The sequence below is a fragment of the Sinohyriopsis cumingii genome, chromosome 12, assembly GCF_028554795.1.
Source record: "Sinohyriopsis cumingii isolate HCF-2022 chromosome 12, ASM2855479v2, whole genome shotgun sequence".
In the NCBI taxonomy this organism is placed as follows: Eukaryota; Metazoa; Mollusca; class Bivalvia; order Unionida; family Unionidae; genus Sinohyriopsis; species Sinohyriopsis cumingii.
The window spans coordinates 27446198-27471921 of NC_142972.1; the positions used below are offsets into that span (position 1 = coordinate 27446198).

The following is a 25724-nucleotide window of genomic DNA, read 5'->3' on the forward strand; positions in this document are numbered from 1 at the left end:
ATGAAATATAGAGTATTTATTCATGTACATCACCCACCTCCTGTTCTTCATTTTCATTTCTGCAGTAATGTAGCATTTGTGTAAATAGTTGTTTATGTACTGTAACTTTGTGTTTACTGTTGTGTATGTTTATGTTTATTTGTGTAAACATATCATTTGCTTGTATTTTATATATCCATATTCAAGGACCACAAGGTGACAAGGTGATTTAGATCTCATTTGCAACTAATTGAGTCATCCAATGAAAATAAAGCATTTCTTCTTCTTCTTCTTCTTCTTCTTATTATCATTATTACTAATTTTCTGATGTAAAATAGACATCTTACAAGTAAAATATGCAAACTACAGTAGATTGAAAGTATCAATATTAAAGAAATTCAGGTATTAAATAAAAACATGATAGAAGATTTTTGTTTCTCAAAGCAACAGAATCAAACCTTCCTAGACCTGTGATGTTCTTCAATTAACACAAAGTATTATCCTGTAACCTTGAAAAAAGGTCTGTCACCAGAACCTCATTAGGCCTTGTGACCCATTCATTGTGACCCATTCATAGTAACCCATGAGATGTCCTTCAATTAACACAAAGTATCACCCTTTGAACTTGGAATGAAAAGGTCAGTTACCAGAACCTTAATAGGACTTGTGACCCATTCAAAGTATCTCAATATCTAATTAGCTCTTGTGACCCACCCTTGGTATCTCAATATCTAATTAGCTCTTGTGACCCGTCCTTGGTATCTCAATATCTAATCAGATCTTGTGACCCATTCATAGTATCTCAAGATCTAATTAGATCTTGTGACCTGTTCATAGTAACCCATGAGATGTCCTTCAATTAACACAAAGTATCACCCCTTGAACTTGGAATGAAAAGGTCAGTCACCAGAACCTTAATAGGTCTTGTGACCCATTCAAGGTATCTCAATATCTAATTAGCTCTTGTGGCCAGTTTAGAGATCAAAACATCTACTTTGGTTAGGTTTGGTTAAATACCCTTTTGATATCTTGCTTATAAGATAAGGATGGATGGAGAAGCAGATGGACAACACAAAACTAATATGTCTCTCTTCCTTTCATAAAGGAGGGGTCATAATTAAGTATGTAGCTGAGTGACGTGTTATGTCTGACATGTACATGATTTCTGGTTCAATTTAGGCACACAAATGAGGAGCATGTAAATCTGCATAACCTGGATGCAAGCCAACTTCACTGTGGGATTCATAATAACAGTGTAAGAGCATGACAAGGTCAACATGATTCAGCAGGAATAATTAAACAGGAAGTAAACATATTTACTGCCCCATCATAACATGATGGTTGTAAGATGTGTGTCTCAACACAGGAGTGCAAATTTCTGTTGATACTTTGGTTGTTGTTATTATCTGAACATATTTTGGAATAGCCTTATAATTTGGAATTTAAGCATTGAGAAAATGGCTGAAAATTCTGTGGGATGGAATACAGTGGTTAGGAGGCAGCACCCACAAACTGTACATTATCTGGCTCAAAAGAATATCGCCCAGACTCGAAACGTAAGAGATAAGATGCAGGCTAAACAGGTTCACCAGCTGATAAGCAAATTTCAAGTGTATGCAACATATCTCTTGACCATTTTAAGACTCTTAGCAGTTACAATAAATTAAGTCAATTTTTGTTTATGTACAAGAATACAAAAATGCTGACTAACAGATCTCCGCCGTGGAGTATGTTGCACATGCTGCTAGTGATATGGCTGACATAAACTCAGGCAAAAACAAAACATTGGCTTATAAATCAACTGACCTTGAAAGATGACAAAGATGAAACAATATGATATTATTTTGGGGGTTGTCAGAGGTCATGAACAAGAACTGTTTGGATGTAGTGCATGACCTTTCTCTGTGACCAAATAGGACTTGTCCCAGACACTATATGCATAAACAGAGCTCACTGCATTGGAAAACAGCCAAGAAACATGAACAAAGACACCAACAGAACTACCATCAGCCATTATGCTAAAGTGAGACACAGACCAATGATAGCAGCATTGCGTGACTATCAGGATCCTGAATTGATATTATCAAATGTTTTTAACTGAAGTCCACCGAATTTAGCATTAGTTGTGATAATCCGCAAGAAATTACAAATGCTCAGAACTCATTATTTAGTGAATTAAAACTTCTGAAAAACAAGTATCCACAACCAAAAGTTACCATTCAGTTCCTGGCAATATTAACCTTGGTAAAAAGTCAAAGATGTTTTTCCAGATTGGCATCAAATTATTAGACGCAGCAGAATGAACAACTATAGCATGTCCCGAGATCCTTTGCTAACTATCAAGGACAAGAAAGAGTCAAAAAGCATACAAACCTCACAGGCTGTAAGATAAATTCTGAAACAAGTAACTTTGGAGATGATGATGACGATGATGCCGATAGTTAAGAAGCTGTTGCACACGGAACCGTTTTATCCAAAGAGGTCCAATCTGAAGACAATATCGTGGAAAGTGATGATGACTTGCAGCAGATGACACCACTATCACAGATACTGAAGAAAAGGGTTTCGGAACTATACTGTCGAAAGAATCGGTAAAACTTACAGAAAACTGCCAGAGAAAGAACCTGCAGAACCTTCAGATACGCCACCAGAAAATTCAGAAAGTGACTCAGAACATCAAGCATCGGTTACCGTTTAGGAGTACATGGAATATTCAAAGGCCAATCATTGTGATGATTCCACAGCAATGTCAAATAAGACTAAAAACATGGGTATAGCAAGTCTATCAAAGAAAAATATCAAATGCACATCTTTAAATGTTTGTGGTCTTAAATGTAACTTTTTTACCTCGATTTCTGCAAACTCATCCAAAAATGATTGACATCTTCGTATCCAAAATTACAAACAAGTGTACATAAACAAATATGTACTTTTAATGGGAGACTTTAATAGCAGAACTCATAACATAAATGAATATTTGGAATTAGATGAGTTCTTTCTCACTTTAATTTAGTTGCGGATTGTGCAGTTTTTCAATGATACCACAAAAATTCTCATTGAATATAAACTGCCTAAGAAACGAGTGACACTGGACAAAGAAACTAACACTAGAAAAAGTCTGATAGACATATGTAGAAATAATAATGTTGTTAAATTAAATGGAAGATATAGTGACCATGATAATATGATTGTTGGTTCCGAAACAATTCTGTTATTGACTATTCCATCATTTCTACTGACGGTTTGAAATATGTTAATAATTTCTGCATACATGAACTTGACCCACTTTATACTGATGGTCTCTCGCTGTTAATTACTGGCTTTAGATTTTATTGCAAACCCATGCAAATATTATTTGATGAAAACAAAATATCATCACAAAAACCAAAATGGCAAGAAAATAGAAAGGATGATTTTATTAATAATACTGATACCCATAAACTTGAAGAAAAAGTAAAGAAGACACATGAGGCACAAAACTGATTACACTGAGAAAAAAATTATATCAACCAACTGTACTCATTGACTGCCTCATTATTTAATGATTCTGCTACAAAATATTTTGTTGTAAATAGTAATGACACTTGAAAAAAACAACAACAGATGGTTGGGAAGAAAATGACAAAAGGCCCACAGAAAGTATCATCTAGCAAGAAAAATATATAACATAAACCAAGCATATACAAACTGAACAAACCATGTGAATGCAAGTAAAATAAACAACAACAAAATTCAATGAACTTTTACATAAACAGAGAAAATAGGTTAACAAAAAAAAACTTGTTAAAAAAAAAAACTTTTGAAAAATGAAAAGTAAGAAACCAAGGCATTACTGGAAAATACTAAATAAAGGAAAGGGGCCAGAGAAACATAATGTTAACCTTGAAGAATTATATGAATTTTAAAAAAATAAAAATACCGACAACAAAATTGAATTTCTTTCCAAAGATAACATAAATATCACAATCACACTGACAACATTCTTAATTCTGAAATTACTGATATAATCTATTGTAATAAAAGTCTTAAGAACAATAAAACAATGTCAAATATTCCAATTTTAGATGGAAAAAGTGATATGCAAATTTCATGGCCTGTCATCTCCAATTCGTGTTTTTAATATCCACCTTTTAGTATCAAGGTTGTTATGATACCCTCCATTGGTACAGCTACTGTTTTGCTATCTCCTCTTAAACCGAGTGGAAAGTTCACAAAACTTGATAGATAAGTTGTCCATATTGTAACCACCTGCTGGAGGGGTATGATTTCTGTTGCCCTTCCCTGGGATCCCTGACACATACATTGACCAAAGTGCATACCCTACCAGTGTCCCCTGACAGTGGAACACATTGTTGTTAAATATACTGACTGTCTGCCTATGAGACAGAATTTTTTGCTATGTGAATTCATTAAACAACTTTATGATCTACCACCAGAGAAAACCTTGTATTTGTTTAGGTCACAATAAGAAATTCTGACCCTATATATTAAGGATTTTATATCATTTTCACCTTTATCTTTTATATTTTTCAAAAGAATTTTAACACCTTTATCTTTTATATTTTCAAAGAATTGTAACATTGTTATCTCTTATTTTTATCTTGTTATACTTCATGTCAATATTTATCTGGAAGGGTTATATTACAAAATTTTTCTTTTTAAAGTATTTTGTGTGTATATATATATATATATATATATATATATATATATATATATATATATATATATATATATATATATATATATATACACATACATATATATACATACATATATATACATACATATACATATATATATATATATATATATATATATATATATATATATATATATATGTGTGTGTGTGTGTGTGTGTGTGTGTGCGCGCAAAGTATCAAATTTTAAAATTGTATTGAACCTTAAAGTTGAATGCATTGAGCGTTAAAATTTTATCACATTTATGCCATAAAAGTCTTTGTGAAGGGTCACTTCGACCTTTCTTCTTTCCCCCACCCCCGGTGTCAATGTTAAAACTTGACTAAAATTAATGATTGAGTGAGATTTGACCAAGGGCATTGCTATGCTGTCCTGAGAATGAAAACATATGAGCTACCAACCATAACTGATTGATAGGAACCCATGTCAGATTATCATTTTCAAAAGGAAATCGATATACCGATTAGTTGACAGATTCATTGCTGTCTAAATCTGTCAGAAGAAATTATTATCTTGGGAAAAATTTAGGAACCACTGCCTACGATTGGGCAGAATAAATTTAGGTGTACACTTTAGAAGCAATAAGAATTTAAAGTGACAACCTTAGTCAGAATTCTTTAGTCTTAAAATTCCTGAAAGGGGAGTAGTTTTGGCTCCGGGGGAAGCCTAAAGAGAATAGTGCTTTCCTCATTAAACAAGAAAGGGACCAGGTGGCTGTCTTGTGAGAAAAAAACAGAGTTTAATGCTAGGATGCACAAGTTCTGAAAGAGCACAGCATTAAGGTACACAATTTTAATTTTCCACATAATTTTCTATTTTTTGATTGTTTGTTTTACGCAAATGTGTGTGCTATGACTAGGTTCCATATTATGTATTGTTTATTCAATTTCATGGAAAAGTGTTGATGCTAGAGTTGTTATGCAATTTATTTTATTCAATTTCATGGAAATGTGTTGATGCTAGAGTTGTTATGCAATTTACCTTTTGATTTTACAGTTATTAGTTCATTGGTAGAATTGACTGCATGCAATCCAAATTCATATGTGTAGGATTTCATAGGGTTATATGAAATAATTTTCTTTGTCTGTTAGGACAATACTGGTTATCGTGAGTTAACGATAATTGCCTATTTATATTTGATTTTATAATATTTAAATAATATTGTAGGTTAGAGATTGCTGTGAATTAGAATTTGTGAATTTCATGCAATAGTGATCGAACATGTAGTAGCATAGGTAAAAGAATACGGTAATGTTCCATAGATGCTCACGTGGTAATTAATGACCTGTCGCTGTGAAGCCAGGGTAATGTTCTACTGTACTAAGTCAGAATTTACGCAGTGTGTGGATAGCTAGTATGCTTCTGAGTAATGAAGTGAGGGAATTTTATGTCCGTGTAGAAAGTGGTACATACAGAGATTTAGAGGTAATTTTGTCCTTTAAGGAACAGCTTTCTGGGAGAGAGACGGGACAGTCTGAAGACGGAAGTCCAAAGAAAATGAGTGATGAGTTCAGAAAAAGGACTAGGAAGTCCAGGAAGAGGTGGAGGGTAGAGAATAGGAAGGCTCTAGGAAACAGGAAGACAGTGATACATGGTCAAGAGAAGGAAGGTTATGCAAATCAATCGTAGACATTGCGCTCTTTTTACCACTCGTAATTATGATGAAATTAAGTGGTGACAACATTAATACCAAACAAATTAAAGATTTGACCAATCAGAGATAGAATTAAATTTATGAAAGTAAACTCAATGTGCACGGGGCCCATAATAAAGACCTTCATTATTTGGAATACTACTTCCATCAAAGGCAGGCTGGGCAGTTTCTAAAATCTGTTTTAAATTATCATTAAATAGTCCCAAACCTTAAAAAGGAACTTTTCAAAAAAAGGTTTTCAATATTCTGGAGCCATTCATAGGAATAGTATACCAGATGAAATAAATACACAATGTCATCTTCCCTTAAGAAATATATCTAATGGCTGACCAAATAGTCATATTTCCATCCACTTACTTTTTTATTTTTTATCATCTTTACCTGCATAATATCATATAAATAAATATTATTAAGCAGACAAAATTACTATGGACTTCTTTACCTCCTGCCTGAATATAACATCAAGCCCCTATTTTGTTGTCAACTGAAATCCACATTTAACCATAACTTTTCTATTTGTTTGCATATATCTTTATATATGTAAAATATCAGTACTCAGAAATGTGTGACAAGGTCTGTCAAGATCCTAGTGTGTGTGTGTGTGTGTGTGTGTGTGTGTGTGTGTCAGACAGAGATTGAGAGATCAAGCATGCATTTACATACTGAGGGCCGCTAGCTAGATTTGTGTCTGTATGCTCAGTCATCATCTCTAAATAGATACATTATTATTATTATTATTATTATTATTATTATTATTATTATTATCATGTGGGGGTTTGCCATGGAATAAACTCTAATTACATATTACTCCCAACCCACACCACCCCCAACATACTCAATAGAGTGACTTGGGGTTAATTAGCAAAATCTGTTCCCTATTGTTATTTGTCTTCCAGCCATAGCTACATAATTATGTATGATTTGGTAAATAAATGTCCCGTAATTTGATTATTTGTGACTCAGCACCCCTAGTAAAGGCAGGTCCAAAACAATACCCTTTTTCCACTTGGTTATGATCTGAACAAGATGATTATCAAACTTCATGAACTTTAATTCAGATAATGTTGCCTAACATCAAATCTATATGGCTTTATCTCTAGAACACATTCTGAAACAATATTTAGCACACCCTTTTTTCTATTCTACTCTTTACTGTACCATTTTGATGAATTTTGTTCATAATGATTAAACAATGAATTTGATCTTTCTATTATTCTTATTCTTCTTCTTCTTCTTCTTCTTCTTACTGTTATTATTATACCAAGAAATTATTGCAAATTTTTCTTGTAATTTTCATAGAAAATAATTACTGCAATCTTCCTACATTAAAATTGCATGTTAGCATTTCATGTCAGCTTGCAGAAACTTGACAAAATTTTCTTTGAACAATGGAATTGACTTTAATGAGTGTAATTATTTCTCTCAGTCCAAGAAAGTAAATGCATAAAGTTCTGCCAAAAAACAAAGCACTTACCTTTCAGTGAGATGATTGTATGATAAATCATCTGAAATAACACATTCTATGTTTTCAGTTTAATATCCCTGCTCTTTAGTTATGCAAGCTTTTGAACCTTCACTAGTGACAAATCAATGCCAGTGTATCACCTCAAAAGTGGAAAGTATTGATATATTCATTAGCCAAACATATTGAACCACCTATGGGTTCCGGGTTGAGATTTTATTGCTCCACTAATAGTAATGTGCACTATCTTGAAGAAAACTAGGTATATGGTGGCATTTACCTATAGCGCAGTCCCATGTTGTCATTTTTCAACAGACCAGAGTGAGCCCATTGTCCTAGCTCAGGTAGGTGATCCCACCATAGTAACCAGGTGTAAACAACATGTCACCTTTATGTGACAAGTACAAAAAGACTGTAATAAGAAGTGGCTCATAAGGGGGTATAATAAGTAAAATGATTCAGAATTAAACATGCACCTACCTCCGCTTCTTGTTTTCCTCCTAAGAATACTGGCAGTGACATCTGTGCTCTAAGCCATTACCTCGATCCAATGCAAGACGTGATATTGAATAAATGCTTCCATTATGCAGACAAAGGGTAGCCAATAATAGATTACAGTGATCAATAACATTAGGTGTAAAGTTACCAAAATACATTCAACCCTCCTTATTGTGATCACCCCGGCAAAGCAACCACCTGTACACATAGATTTACTGATACTATTATCTATTTGTTAAAGTTACCTGCAATTAACACTTTTTCCACAAGCTTCAACCTTTCTTCATGAGTTTAAGGAATATTTTTGAGCACTTATTTTACCATATCGAGAATATTTTTCAAACAGCTATGAAAATGTACCAGACTAACATAAGGTCTACAAAGAATTATCTCTTCATAATAAGCAACACAATAACAAAACCCACATATAAATAAACAACAGAACAAACTGAATGGAGATATTTAATGAATTATTCATAAAACAAGTGTGCCAAGCACAAAGTAGAAAACTATTTTACACAAAAAGATTCAAAGATTTTATTTACTTTGACAATCTTGATTCAAACAGTGATGTGGTATTTTAATTAAAATTCTAAAAAAAGGATAGGTAAGTCTTTAACCCACTTATGTTCACATTACATATTTAAGCTTCTTAGATGTGTTTAATTAACAAGAAAAAAAAACAATCCCAAATTATTGAGAATGTATTTATTTTTTGGGATATAAAGATTATTGGTGTTTAATAAATTCACTGACATGGAATGGGGGATACCATATATATTATAATTACAAAACCAAATCTTCATCACAAATTCGCTGGCAGATCTGCGTCTATGCATCTTGTAAGGAGTAATCAATAGAATAAACAACAGACCCTAATCTGCTAGTACATTATCTGACAGCATATTTGGGTCTATGTTGTTTCCAGTTGGACTTCACTTGTAAGCTAGTACATATGATAATTTGTTCCCACTAATGACAAATTGTTTCTTTGGTCTTTAATCTTGATGGTAACCATGAAATTCACAAAAAAATTGTACTACTGGAATTATAGTAAATTCAAAGTACTGTTATTACCTTATATATTCAATTATAAGTCCAGCCTAACTAAAGACAGCAATGACCCTGCATTACAGTTACATAATGCACTGGCAGATCTGGGTCAATGCCACATATTAACAGTAATAAGCAGAACAAATGCAGACCCTGATCGCTTTCGCATTATGCAATGGCAGATGAGGGTCTAAGTCATTTGTAGTTGGACTCTACTTTTAAGTAAGTATATAAGCTTTTGGTTCTTTTGCCAACATAATCATTTCTGTATAAATTCTGCTGAGTCAAATTAGTGTCAATAAATTCCTTTTTGTGGATATCAATGTTTTTTTTTTTTAGCAAAACAAGCAATTTTCTTTTGTATTTTGGATGAGGATATGCCTATGTTGGGGACAGTGGTTCTCAACTCTTGACTGATAGATAGTTACATCTAAGCCTTTTAGGTTTGTAGTGACCATGTAATCCAGAAAAGTGTGCATTTCACGAACAATAATATTGGTATTGGCTCCTAGCATATTTGACTCCCATGTAATTACATGTTCCTTTTTTTATTATAAACCTCAAGTAATTTGTATGAATTTTAATATCTCTTATTGTCAGCTAAAAGTGTTATACACCTTTGACTCTGAAAACACAATGCATTAGCATTCCACTAACCCTTAATTCAGTACAATTGGCAGCAAGCCATCTTTGTTGCCATTTGGCTGAGATGACTTTCTAACAAACTATACTCATTTGGTGACAAGGTGAAGTTCTTGTATAGTTAACATTAGCCCCCATACAATAGCCACACTAAATATCAGGCAAAAATTGCACTGGTTTTAAAATTTGGTTATATGCACAAATTGTTTTCAGATTTATTTTTTAAATTTTTACCTTGGAGGAAAAAAATTGCAAGGGTTAGCACTTAAAAACAGGGATGGTTGGCTGAACAGAAACACAAATATTTTTTCGGGGACCTTTCATATACAGGCAGTTGGAGGGGTGGGTTTTGGGATGAGGTTGTGGTGGGGTTGGAACTAGGTAAAACATTAATATGGATTGCAGGTTGGACAAGTTTCCATAAAGTACAACAGGAGTCAATGTAGATCAGTTGGTTGAGTGTTAGACTCGTAATCCATGGGTCATGGGTTCAAAGCTTGCCCTGGTCATCCCAGCTCAGCTACCATGGTATGTCCATGAGAAAGGTATTTGTCTCCCATTTTATTGACATGATATGCCAAACAAAGTGTCATTAAAAAGCAACCAACAATAAAGTCCTAATTTAAGTCAACAGTTGTCTAAACATACACTCAAATTTACCTAATTTAAAACAGAAAAATATGAAATAGCCATACTTAATATATTTAACATAATATTTAAACTTTTAATGAATACCAATCATCAGTGCCAAATTAAAAAAAATCAAGACAAACATATTCAAATAGGAAGAAATGCATTCCATAACATACTATAGTAGTAGGCAAAAAAAATGTTAATTTGATCTTCAAACTTTCATCTGAGATTTTGCCAAAAAGTTAGACTAAATTTTAAAAATCTTGATTTACTAAACTGTGGATCAAAATAGTTACTTCTCTTCCAAGACAAAAGGCAGTAAAACATGAAAATCTGATCTGACAAATCTCTTATGGTACTTTATTTAGTACATCTCAGCCATTATCTCAGTTCAACCAATCTCTAATGTTGGTTTAGTACATCACAGTTTTTATTTCAGTCCAATAAATCTCTTATAGTGTTTTTAGTTCATCTCAGTTTTTATTTCAGTTACGTTTTCTTGACCAATAAGTGCTGGTAGACTGGGTCAATGCAGATGGGTAGGAGTAATCAGTAGAACTCACGAAAACTCCTGTAAGAGTGCAAACTGGCAAACTTTCTCACACACCACACTGGTCAAGCCTGAGACTTGAACCCCCAGTGGCTAAAGGTGAGATGAAAATAATCAGTAAAGGCAAGTGCTTTTGACTGCTTGGCTACCCAGTACCTCCAACTGCACAAACCCAGATGCACAATATGCTGGCAGACCTGGGTCTATGCAGTTTGGTATAAAATAATCTGTTGTTATTGTTGTTGTTGTAGGGTTTAACGCCATTTTTCAGCACAAGATAGGCTATACATGGCGGCCAGTATTAATGGTGGAGGAAGAACCCGGGAAAACCCGGGAAAGAACCACCGACCCACGAGAAGCTACTGGCAAGCTTCCTCACATACCAACATAGGCCAAACCGGAGACTCAAAATAATCTGTAAAACAAAACAAACAACACAGACCCCAAAATGTGAATGCAATATGTACTGGCAGATCAGGGTCTATGCAGTTCAGTAGGAGTAATCAGTAGAACAAAACAAACAACACAAAGTATGGTATGGGATTGCATTATGAGCTGGCAGATCAGGTTATATGTGGTTTGCAGTTGGTCTCAATTTATACAGGAGCATGTACAGTAATAGAAAATTGTTCTCACAGTGTGATACTCCTCAGTAAGTTGAAATATTAAAAAAATTGTAACTAGTTTATAATCATGAATCAAGTTTAATCATCATCGTCTGATGCTGCTGATGATAATGGTGATAATTATCACTGTTATTGTTGCTGCTAAATGATAATTTAAGCTGATAATGCTAACTGATAATGTTTAAATTTACTAATCCGAATTTCAATTCAAAAATGTCAACAAATTACATACAAGTAATAAAATAAAACAGCATTCAATCAAGTTTTATTGGACGATTTTTCTTTACAGAAATCCATAAGTTATGTTTTCAAATCATTCATTCCTCATTAATGGTAACTGATCTTGAAAATTTAATTATTTTTTCATGAATCTTAAAGTGTTTTTGTATAAAGCTTTCATTGTAAAGGCATGGCTAAAAGGGAATGGCTTTCATTGTACAACCATTATTTCATTTGTTAAAAACCATTATTTAATTTATAACATAACAAATGGTTTGGATTTTTTTTAAATGTAATATTTTTCATTTATTTATTTTGTAATCTTTTCCTATTGTAAATTTGGGCCTTGGTAGGTCAAAGAAAAAAATTACTAAGATAAAAATTATTCTGAATATACTAAGAAACTAATGTCAATAACTATTTGTTAAATACAGTGACCTTGTTTTCATTAGGATTAGAATTCTTAGTAAATACTCTTACATGGTAATGCTAAATTTGAACTGACCATGGTTTTGAAAAGGAAGTACAGGAAATCAAACTGGAGAAATGCTTAACTGATGACAGCACAAATTAATTGTACTCAGAATACTGAGTCCCCAAAAATTAATGTCCTATCATTGGCAAAATTATAAAAATAAAACCAGTATTGGGTATTTTAAAATTACACTTAGGATGGACTGAAGTTAAAATAATATAATAATAATATGGACTGAGTTTCTTTATTTTTCTTGTGTTGCTATCTACTAATGAGATAAGTGACCAATGAAGGCCCTTGCTTTGCGTCAGGGTAGATAATCCTTGTCAGGTTTACGAACAAAAGTTATGTTTTTATGCCTATCCCACCCCGCATTTGTTTTGCGTGTTTTAACAAAACTTTCAACATACTACTGTCCATACCCTGCAATGGAAATAGGAACTAAATTCCTCTCCCATGGATACAAATAGGTGGATACTGAAACCATGAACCTTGGATTATAAAGTCTATCTGATGGCCTACCAACTGAGTTACAATGGCTGTCCCCCTCCCCCATGTATTCTTGGAGTGGAAAAAATATATGTATCGATGTCTGAATGGCTAACAATACTGCCAGGACACATCCCTTTTTCTATTTCTCAAGGTTGGCAAGTGCTTTTGTATTTATCATCATTCAGAATAATGTACCTGACACTTATCTTGACATTTCATCTAATTAAAGAAGTAAAATAACCATGAGAAACAAACCAGTTTTCTCTGCAACTCTCGAAAGCAGAAATTGTGTTTGGAAAGTGACATTAACAGCTTCCTAGTATTGATGATTTTCCATTTAGGGCAATTAAGCTAACAGTTTAAACAAGTTATCTGAACTGGACCGAAAAACAACAGCAGTCACTGTGATTGGTATTATCAAAGCTTCATCTTAAGTTACACAATTTTTGACTGCTTTCAAGTTCAGATAATACAAATTTACACTACATTAAAGCAAATTATGCAAAAGAATAAATACCAATAGTTAATGCAAAAGAATAAATACCAATAATTAATGATCGAAACAATTATATGTTAAAACTTTAGATAATACATCCTATCTGCATGCATCATATGCCTAACATAAAGCAAACATTATTTCTCTGCCTGACATGGCTTTTAAATTTTATACTTAAGCTGTGTTTCAAGTTTCCATTAGCAGTGTGAGAGTAATTCTGATTATCCCTTGGGTCACATGACAACTGATCCACTGATGACAAATCTGAGTCATGTCCCCAATAACTAGGTCAGTACCAATAACTGGTCAGTGCCAATAAGCAAGACTGTCCACATACAGGTGAGAAAGATACTAGAGTCGGGGAGGGGGGGAGGGTGAACAATCATGAACAGTACATTATGTTCCATGCTTAATAGTCTTCTATGTAGGTGCTAGTAACGCATAGTTGACTCTGGAAATTAATGACCATTGAATCAGTGACCTTAACCTTTGGTCATAGCATAGTCTTAAAATAAACTTACTGTGCAGAAACCAGTATTATGTTATCAGTCTTACCATGACCTTTGACTTTTAACCCACATCCACTGGTTTCTTTATAATCCTATGTGCAAGTCGTCCAAGTTTTGACAACACTAACTTACAACAAAAGTAATCTGTAAAACCCATTTTTGACTGAGTCATAATGGCCCCGTCAGTTGACATTTTGATCCCATAATCAACATGATTCTTCACTGCATTTGGCAAAAGACATAAGCAAATACCATTTTTTTTATTTCTTTCAGTCATAGTGACATTCACCTCAGACCTTTTGACCCCCTATACCCAAAGTGTAGGTCATCCACAAATTTTGGTTAAGGCACATTGTTGCAAACTGAAATTTGTGTCTTTAAAGTTGCTAATTTGTTAGCCACATTAGCACTGACTTTTGATCTTTGATCCTTCAAACCCCAAATCAGTAGGCTTCTACCTTGCTCCATGTGCAAGACATCACAAAGTTTAGTCTGGGGCTGTCATCTATAACTAATGTTACCGCACAAAAATGAGTCTTCTTTTTTCAGACCAGTCACCTTGACCTTTGAACTCTTGACTTCAAAATCAATATGCTTCTTCTTTTCTGCAAATGCAAGCCATCCTCAAAATTTGTTTTGGGTCTGTGAAGTAAAATTAATTTCATTCAGCAGAAACCATTTTTCTTCTTTCAATCACATGACCCGGACCTTTGACTTCTTGACCACAAAACTGACATGATTTCTTTCCAATTCCAAATACAAGCTTTTACAAAGGTTTGGTAATATTAGTGGAGACTTTTGAGTCATTGTGCTGAAAATGAAATAAGGATGAAAATGATAAATGTACAGAAAACAAAGTCGGAGAGCATCCTAACATGATACTCTTTGCATTTTGGCAGGTGTAAAAGAACTAAAAACAAACTGTGGTTCTTTTCTTTTTTAGTATCAAAAGTATCAGTGCATTAACTCGTCATTTAAATATCTTCATATCAATAATAGGAGTTTTTCTTACAGCATGTAAAGTTTTGTTAACAATTTGGCACACTCAAAGAACCAGAAAACCTTTCATTAAAATATCATACAAATAAAAGGGAAATAACAGTTTTCAATGAGTAATTCTGTAAGGTGGATTAGGTCAATTTTGGATTTCTTTGCGACCTTTAAAAAAAGGGTAAAAAATATACTGACATTGTTGTTAGTTATTGTACACAAAACGGCATAGTGCTGCCTTACAAATGAGACAGGAACATAGCAGGACAAGATATTTCTACTCAACTGTTAATTTTTCATCAGCTGTAGATGACACCAGTCCTATTAACATTCAAAACGCTATTAAATTCATCCCAACAAATTGAAAGAATCAAAATCGGCACTTAAGTGATGTGAATCAATACAGAAAGATCTCAGAACAAACTATGCTGATATTTCAATTGTGGCTGAAAATCTTTCTTGATGCAATCAGCTTTAAAAACCTGCAAAATCCGGCATTTGTTATTGACTTTTTATTGATAATTTAATTCTCAACATAAAACTGTCAAGGACCAGTTATGTCATCCAGTTGATATTGATCATAAACCAAAAGCTCTTGGAAGACACCATATGTATTCAAGTGGAAACTCGAATGAAAGCAAACAACAACACAAAAATACCATAACTAATGTAACAAAATATCTACCTTTTGATCCGGTTGAAATATTCCTTCTTCTATTATTGGGAAAAAAGTCTACTCATACTCACCAATAAAACAAATAAAAGTAACACGATGTTAATGCTTAAGTACCTAGGACTACATGGAAATAATATCAGGGAAGACTGTCATATTTCCAGGCTGCACTGCACATCAAGAAGTTAGGTACTTTGGTCGAAATTGAAGGAAGTATTATTAGTGAGAAGTACATTAATATTAGGGCTGTACCGAACATTCACTTCATATTCGCTTCAGGGCCAAATAGTGGGTCAAATAGGTATTCGGCCAAATAGTAGTGGTCGGACTGAATACGAATAGTCTACTTTAACATCTAATGAAGCTGGCACAGGCCATTTGGACATCGATCACTACAGCCTATTTTAAGATCTAATGAAGGAGGCACAGGCCATTTGTACATCAATCACTACAGTCTATTTTAAGATCTAATGAAGGTGGCACAGGCCATTTGTACATCGATCACTACAGTGTATCTTAAGATCTAATGAAGGAGGCACAGACCATTTGTACATTGATCACTAAAGTCTATTTTAAGATCTAATGAAGGAGGCACAGGCCATTTGTATATCGATCACTACAGCCTATTTTAAGATCTAATGAAGGAGGCACAGGCCATTTGTACATCAATCACTACAGTCTATTTTAAGATCTAATGAAGGAGGCACGGGCCATTTGTACATCGATCACTACAGCCTGTTTTAAGATCTAATGAAGGAGGCTAAGACCATTTGTACATCAATCACTACAGCCTATTTTAAGATCTAACGAGGGAGGCACTGGCCATTTGTACATCAGTACAGCCTATTTTAAGATCTAATGAAGGAGGCACGGGCCATTTGTACATCAATCACTACAGCCATTTTAAGATCTAATGAAGGAGGCACGGGCCATTTGTACATCAATCACTACAGCCTATTTTAAGATCTAATGAAGGAGGCATGGGCCATTTGTACATCGATCACTACAGTCTATTTTAAGATCTAATAAAGGAGGCGATTTGGACATTGATCACTACAGAATACATAAAGATCTAATGAAGGAGGTGCACGTTTGACTAAAAACAAAGTAGATAATGGAAAAATCACTTTGAGAGAAGAGCTGGACAAAGATTTAGAAAATATTAATACCTTCTTTGGAGGTATAGGTTTAATTTTTGTACCTAAAGGCTATAACAAAAATCATCAGACCGCTTATGTATAGTTGGTAACATTAAATTAGAAATCATTCTATTCAACTGACAGAAAGTGACCAGGAGACTATGTGTGTGTGTGTGTGTGTGTGTGTGTGTGTGTGTGTGTGTGTGTATGTGTGTGTGTGATTTGGATTTTTAACGTAGCTTTAACAATTTTTCAGTCATATCACTATGAAGTCTGCAGTGTGACAGTTTATAGTGATGTCTAGCACTGGGGCATCATGCCGCAGACATGTAGCATGATGTCCCACCCAGGATAATCCTGACACCAGGATGACCAGTCCTAACGCTAACCTCTTAATGCTGAGCACCAAGCGAGGCAGCTATTAGTACCATTTTTGTAAGTCTTTGGTATGACTTGGCTGGGGATCAAACCCACGACCTCCTGCATCTGAGGTGGACTCTCTCACCACTAGGCCACCGGTGACCAAGAGAAGGAGATGCTATTAAAAAACTTGTCAAGTGTAATATGCAATACATATTCTTTGAACTTACCATTATCAAATTTTGAATCTCATGTTAATTCTGTAAGCACTACTAAAAAGGGAGCAGTGATTATTCTTTACAATGCTTTTCATTTGTGCCATGAAAGTTACCCATATAATAAGCAAAGGGTCCATATTCAGAGATATTTGTACATAACTGTGTCTTTATAAATAATGCTTAAAAACATAAAATGGTATGTAATCACATTTTAATTGGTTCTTATTATCCAAGAACAAAAATTAAATGAAAAATTTCAAGTAGCAATGAAAACTTACATTATAAGAAGGATAGTAATATAATGAAGAACCTTATAGTGAGGGTATGTTGCATATTCTAAATTGTCTGATGTTGCTTCCACTAGCTATTCAATGCATATGACACTGCAATAGATTTTTCTTTGCTTCTGCATGCTTTATACAGTGAACCTTAAAGTCGGGCATAAGATACAGACTGCATACCCAGTACATTACATTTTATCACACCTTGTCAGGCTTAAGATAAAGACAACATTCCCTGTAAATTACATTTCATCACATCTTTTCAGGCATAAGATATGGACTGCATCCCCTGTAAATTACATTTAATCACACCTTGTCGGGCTTAAGATATAGACAACATCCCCTGTAAATTACATTTTATCATATCTTGTCAGGCATAATATAACAGACTGCATCCCCTGTAAATTACATTTCATCACCTCTTTTCAGGCTTAAAATGACATTTTATCACTACTTAACATCAGGCATAAGATACAGACAACATCCCTTGTAAAAGTACATTTTATCACACCTTGTCAGGCTTAAAATGATATTTTATCGCTACTTAACATCAGGCATACAATACAGACAACATCCCCTGTAAATTACATTTTATCACACCTTGTCAGGCTTAAAATGATATTTTATCGCTACTTAACATCAGGCATACAAACTTAACATCAGGCATACAATACAGACAACATCCCCTGTAAATTACATTTTATCACACCTTGTCAGGCTTAAAATCACATTTTATCACTACTTAACATCATGCATAAGATACAGACAACATCCCCTTTAAACTATATTTTATCACTACTTAAAATACAGCTCAATATACAGGCAGCATCCCCTGTTAATGAGATTTTATCACACCTTGTCAGGCATAAGATACAGATAGCATCCTGGTAAATTACAGTTTAGTCAGACATTAGATACAGACAGCATCTCCTGTAAATTGCATTTTATCACACTTAGTCGGCACAAGATACAGACAGCATCTCCTGTAAATTGCATTTTATCACACCTTGTCAGGCTTAAGATAAAGACAGCATCTCCTGTAAATTAAATTTTATCACCCCTTCAAGTTAGATACAAGATACAGACAACATCCCCTGTAAATGCATTTTAGGACACACAGGCATAAGATAACAGAGAGCATTGCCTGTAAATGAGATTTGATCAAACCTTGTCAGGTTTAAGGGACAGACCACATCCCCTGCAAATTACATTTTATCAATTCTTAAAGTCAGACATTACATACAGACAGCATCCCCTGTAAATTGCATTTTATCTTGCTTTGTCAGGCCTAAGATTTTTATCATACTTTGTTAGGCTGGCAGGTGGAGAGAGATCTCCTGTCCTACAGATAAAGCCTGAATGATTTAATGTGCTGACAAAGGCTCTGATACAGGATTTCAATGAAATCGGATTTATAGTAAATATTTGCTGTGAATTACATAATGACCATTGTACAATTACTTCCTACTGCATGTCTGTGCTTCATTTATGCAGGCAAGATTAATTTATGCAACCTGAAATCTATCTATCACCATTCTGTAATGACCAAAAACCATTAAATAAATTTAACCATTTAAAATTGATAGCATTAGGCAATTGCCTATAAAGCTGGTTTGAAGTTCATAAAAAATTTCTTTTCAAAAGCTCCCTGGAACACTGCAATTTTCCAAATGACATGCATCATAGAATACCAAATTGAAACCGACTCTATCTTAGAAAACTGCCTGTGTTCTGTTCCTTGTTTAATTATAAATCAATTGTACATGAATGTCATCTGCCTAACTATAACTGTATGTAGCCTTGGTGACGATCTGCTCATGGTTTTCTTCCATTAACTTTACACAAATGGGGCTAACGTATGTTAGGTTTTATTTTCCTATGGAACAAGAAGGAAAGTTCTGTTTATTATGTAATAAGTATTTACTGGAAGAACTACAGTATATATGAAAATCAGATGTCCATATTAAGTGAGGGCTAAACTTAAAAGATACCAATGTTCTTAATTAACAGTTGCACAAAACTGTGCAGAAAAACCCATCTTTAGAATAAACTGACTACATGAAGGAGGCAGTTGCTAAGAGTAAATGATGGACAGATGGATGAAACCAGTTTATTTGCTGGGCAGGAGATAATATTATTTTATAATACTGAACAATACCAGTAGACCAGTATCATATGAATTACCAGTATCAGTAAATACTAACGTACTGTTGTTTATAACTGATAGTGGAAAACCAGTACATTTCTCCATCAGTACAACACTGTTCATAAGATCAGAAAGAGTGATCATGTTATCTGTAAGAAACATTGAATTGAGAGATGTTCCAGCAAGGCTGTTTCTTGATCATGGCCAGCATGTCAAGCCTGTCCCAAAGTCTTTATAATGATAGCATGTCAAGCCTGTCCCAAAGTCTTGATAACGACAGCATGTCAAGCCTGTCCCAGTCTTGATAATAACAGTATGTCAAGCCTGTCCCAAAGTCTTGATAATGACAGCAAGACAAGCCTGTCCCAAAGTCTTGATAATGACAGCATGTCAAGCCTGTCCCAAAGTCTTGGTAATTAAAGCATGTCAAGCCTGTCCCAGTCTTGATAATGACTGCATGTCAAGCCTGTCCCAGTCTTGATAATGACAGCATGTCAAGCCTGTCCCAGTCTTGATAATGACAGCATGTCAAGCCTGCCCCAGTCTTGATAATGACAGTATGTCAAGCCTGTCCCAGTCTTGATAATGACAGTATGTCAAGCCTGTCCCAAAGTCTTGATAATGACAGCAAGACAAGCCTGTCCCAAAGTCTTGATAATGACAGCATGTCAAGCCTGTCCCAAAGTCTTGATAATGACAGCATGTCAAGCCTGTCCCAAAGTCTTGATAATGACAGGAACTAAAAGACTTTAACACTGACTTTAATCTAGGATGCTGATGTCCAGACGTTCACACTAGGACATGAAAATGATCTCTGTTGTTCTTCCACTGACACAAGTTCAGCAAACTAACTGAGATTCAGTGATTTTTAATCAAAATAAAATTGGTTCTCAATAGCTAAGAACTTTAAGAAAATGAAACAAATTAAGTCCATGATCAAACATGTCATCTAAGAGTGACAGTTGTATACAGAATAACTATAGTCAGGGATGCCAAATGGGATCCATGACCAAACATGTATTCTAAGAGTGATAGTAGTATACTGAATGACTTTATAGAATGGGACACTATATGAGATTCATCACCAAACCTGTCTTCTAATATTGTAAGTGGTATACTGAGGGATTTTATACTCAGCGACAATATATGGGATCCATGACCATATTTGTGTTAAAAGAGTGGCAGTGGTATAGTGAGGGACTTTATACTCAGGGACACAATATGGGATCTATGACCATATTTGTGTTCAAAGAGTGGCAGTGGTATACAGAGGGACTTTAATGTGAGGGATCACTGTATTGTAACTCATTATATACTGGAGTGCTATGGTATTGTGGGTCTTAAAGTTTGCAATAAGTAAATAAAAACGCTGACCTTCAACATATGATATGTCCATTTCTTGTTCTTTGCTCTATACAAAATGCATTTAATTTACAGTATAAATCAGATGACTGCAGGAAATGATCGATAAACAGATGCTATGTAAATTCCAGGTTATGCAAGGGGAGTTTCTCTTTGACAAAACCGATGTTTCGTTGAGTATCTTGCCAGCTTAATTCATTAAAAGTACATACTTTTAACCTAAAGTTCACTTTCTATTTGTCTTGATCAAGTTCACGCAAGTGCTTTGCTCTTTGTTATCAACACTACAAACACTTACTATTTGGAGAACAGACTGGTCTCAGTTTGTAATTACTTGGAACTGGTGCTAAAGGGGTTACAAAATAGATCAGTTCCAAAACAAAAATTCTCAAAGTTGAATTTAGGTTGTTCATATTATCAATTTGTATATTTCCATAACAGCTGCTTGAGTTGGAGTTTACTTTGGGCAACTAAATATCTACAGTACTTGCTTTACTAGGTGAGTGGATTTTTTAAAAAAATGTATTACTCTAAAACTGTTTATTATTATTATTATTATTATTATTATTATTATTATTATTATTATTATTTCTGTAAGCAAACATTATTCATGGATGTTAAATTTGTTGACTTGTTCAAAAACACTGGATTCTAATTTGGCCCCGTTATATTTTAGTGACTGTACACCTAGACAAGTTACACCTAGACAAGTTATAATATTTAGGGTGGTAAATTTTGACAGTATTTATTTTACAATCCCCATTGGAGACTACTAAATCACTAAAATTTCTCCATCAATACAAATATGAGGTACACTCCATTATCATTACCTTTGATTAGCAGATACTGTACCAAATATTCTGTTTCAACTGACTGAATGACTCTTCATACAGGTTTACCTGGTAATGTTAAGACTGATCCTGTACTGAAACAATCCACTTTTCAAAAGAAGTAATCACACAACAAGGTGCAATTGAGACACCGAACTCATGATTTATGAAACTAACAACTGTTTATGAGACTTAAATACGTAAATGACCATACTTTCCTCTTACATCAGGATGCTGCTTACAAATAATTATTTCACTCCCAACCAGTTAATTAACTCTGTAACAAAAGGATTGCTATAGGCAAAAATCAATATGAAATGGATATCTTTGTAAAGATTAATTATCTTGTCATAAATGAAATAAAAAAATGTTTTCGCTCCTATTATTCCAGTAATAGAGGTCTTGATATCTGCAAACCTGGTGGGGTATTTACAAATCATATAATGACATCTACAAAATTTCAACCATAATAAACAACACCAACATCGAATTACAAAAAGCCAACTAAATTTTGTTTGTGATGCATAAGTTCAGAACCTGTTGTTTCTAGTTAAAAATTTCAAACATCAAATTCAAAATGTGTTTTTAGACATCAAGCTCATAGTATATTAAAGATCTAAATGGGGGTGGGTGTGTGGAAGTTTACATGACTTTGTGTGTATTTAAAGCCTCCTAATGTTTCCGGCCATGTTACCACATAATTATAACCTTAATGTGTGATCAATATAATGCACTGATAGCTTTACCAAAATCCCTGAGTCAATTTTGAGAGGAAAAATGCACAGTGACATGTATCAAAGAAAACTAAAATCAGGAAAGTGATTGATAATGTACTGAGTCTTTATCAAATAAATACCCACACATACACATATATTTTTTTTTGTCATAGCTTTTCTTTCAATATCTGTCTATATTACTTGGCCATTTATGTACAGAACTACAATCTCAGTCTCAAATAAAACAATATCAGTCTGACAAACAAAGCATCCTCAGTCTCAGACAATGAAATCTCAGTCTCAAACAACAAAATGAGCTCAGTCTCAAAAAAGCAATCTCAGTCTCAAACAACAAAACAATTTCACTCTCAAACAAAACAATCTGTCTCAAAGCAATCTCAGTCTCAAACAAAACAATCTCAGTCTCAAACAAGAAAAAAATCTCAGTCTCAAACAAAACAATCTCAGTCTCAAACAACAAAACAATCTCAGTCTCAAACAAAACAATCTCAGTCTCAAATAACAAAATGATCTTAGTCTCAAACAAAACAATCTCAGTCTCAAACAAAGCTGAATCTCAGTTATAAATCCAGGTTATAGCTAGAATTTCATTGAAATCAACTTGCATTCATAGGAATCATGAAATGATAACATGACCAAGGTTCAACACTGAACTTAATATTAGTAATGTATTATTAACGTACATATCAAATGGTAAGCGAGTTAGTTTTAGTTTCTAAGAACCTACATTACAGCTCAAGTGATTTTTCCTATCTCCATATTTCGCAGTAGGGGAGTTAATGCCCTCCTTACCTGCTCTGCAGTGGAGGGGTCGATACAAATCACCGACACAACTCTGCTGTTATGTCTATTTCTTCTCCACTGCAGAAGGGACTGGTCAACATTAGTGACTGAAGTTTGAAAAGCCAATGTATGAAGACCACCTATGGAATGACTCAGAAGTCAAAGTGATTTACAATCAGATAATGCTTGAAGAATTAATTGTCTTTATGTCAACTGTATATTCAATAAATGTGTGTTTCAACATATATAATATACTACTATTTGCAGTTATTGCCGATGTCAAAAATTTATGTTCATTCCAAATCCAGTCTAAACAGCATAACCCAAGAAATTTACAGCATGATTAGTGGAAAGTAGATTACAAACACTTCCAGGAATTTGACATTTTTACTTTATTCAAAGAAAACATACACAATGACTTAATGGAAGGCATACTTATATGGCTTCCCTTAAACAGCATAAATTTGTCCTTTTGTTACAAAGGAAAAGCCATTTTCTAATATATGGACAGTTACATTTCAAATGACAAATTCTGGTATTTAAAATGAAGAAAAGAACAAAAAAAACCCACTGAATTTACACTGAAATGCAAGCCACATGCTTAGTCTTGTGCAGTTATGGTGGTAGAGTGTCAATAACAGCACATACTCATGTGGTTGAATATAAACGACTCTGAGCCTGTGGGGGAGAGAACAATTCATTCTGACCAGGATATTTATATAAATTACAAGATAAATTTGTTTGAACTTGAGAAGATTTTAATTGCATGAAGCTATGGAGTATATTACTCAACAGATCCAGTTACAAGCCAGCAATGAACAGCAGCATTCTGTCAATTGACCACAGTGAAAATGAATGAAATTTATTACTGCCAAAATGAATAATGACATGGGTAAAATTGCTCTCTCTCTCTCTCTCTCTCTCTCTCTCTCTCTCTCTCTCTCTGTGCCAGAATGAATAATGACATGGGTAAAATTGCTCTCTTCTCTCTCTCTCTCTCTCTCTCTCATGTATAAAGCAATCAATGATTTCCAGATTTTATTTTCCAACCCCCCAAAAACTCACCATAAATATTTTTTTGATCTTCACGACTACCTGATCTCAGTATCCAAATTTTCTCCCTCTCATCCTCTCTAGTGTTTTGTCAACAAATATATTCAGTTCACTTTTGAAAAGGAAAGATGTGTAGCTATATATGCTACTGTATTGTAGTTCATTCTTGAGATTAAAATTTGAATTCTTTCATGTTTCTTATGTAAGAAAATATTATGTGCTGTGCCTTGTGCAGGGTCACACTATAGCAGATAAACCATCTCTAATTGTCTCAGTCTCCAATTTCTGGGGGTGAGTGGGAGGCAGGCCACCAGTCTGATCTGGCCTTTAAATAGTGGGCTGCTGTACCACATAAAACCCATACCAAACTTAATATATATATATATATATATATATATATATATATATATATATATATATATATATATATATATATATATATATATATATCATTTATACTTTTTGATTCTGCAAACAACCCCCCCCCCAAAAATGCAGTTTAATATGAAATATCAATGATTGTATTAATGTACATTTTTCCAGTTTTTGTGACTCTCTCTACCTCTCTCTCTCTCTCTCTCTCTCTCTCTGGGGCCCTGGGTGGCCAAGTGGTCTAAAGTGCTTGCCTTTACTGATCAATGTCATCTCACCTCTGTCTGTGTGAGTTGGAGTCTCAGACTCAGACAATGTGGGTATATAAAAAAGCTGCCAGTAGCTTCCCATAGATCAGTTGTTCTTACCTGGCTTACCTTCTCTCTCTCTAACTCTATCTCTCTCTCTCTCACACACACACACACATCTGAGGATTTGGTAAATGGTATATACAACGTATCTGATGAATTTTTTATATTCTATTTTCGTGATATTTCCTTAGCCATTGACTTTATTTACTTTATTTATGCTTCTATCCTTCTCTATTATTCTTGCAGTTCAATCTGACCAATCATGGTTAATTTAAAATATTTACATCCATTTTTAAATGAAACTTGATGTCGTGCAACACATTCTTCAGTGACCACTCGCAGTATGGTCATTTTCTTATTTTGGCAGATATTATATAATGTTTGAGGCCACCTGATCTCAGCATCCAAAATTTCTCTCACTCTGAGCCTACAAAACAAAAAAAGATATGTCCGACTATATTATTATACATATTGCTAAAATTA

General features: G+C 34.1%; 1 protein-coding gene across 7 annotated transcripts in view; it reads right to left on the bottom strand.

The window, feature by feature from the left end:
• LOC149786145 (uncharacterized) overlaps positions 1-25724 on the bottom strand; it is a 203726-nt gene that overhangs the window by 127304 nt on the left and 50698 nt on the right. The window contains exon 1 of one of the 7 annotated variants that reach the window (XM_089976487.1): positions 8274-8363. The exons of the other annotated variants lie outside the window; for them this stretch is intronic. Coding sequence (XP_089832613.1) covers positions 8274-8315 — 42 coding nt within the window. The 5' untranslated portion in view covers positions 8316-8363. Of the gene's footprint in view, positions 1-8273; positions 8364-25724 lie in introns of those variants that run through there. 7 annotated transcript variants of the gene reach the window in all.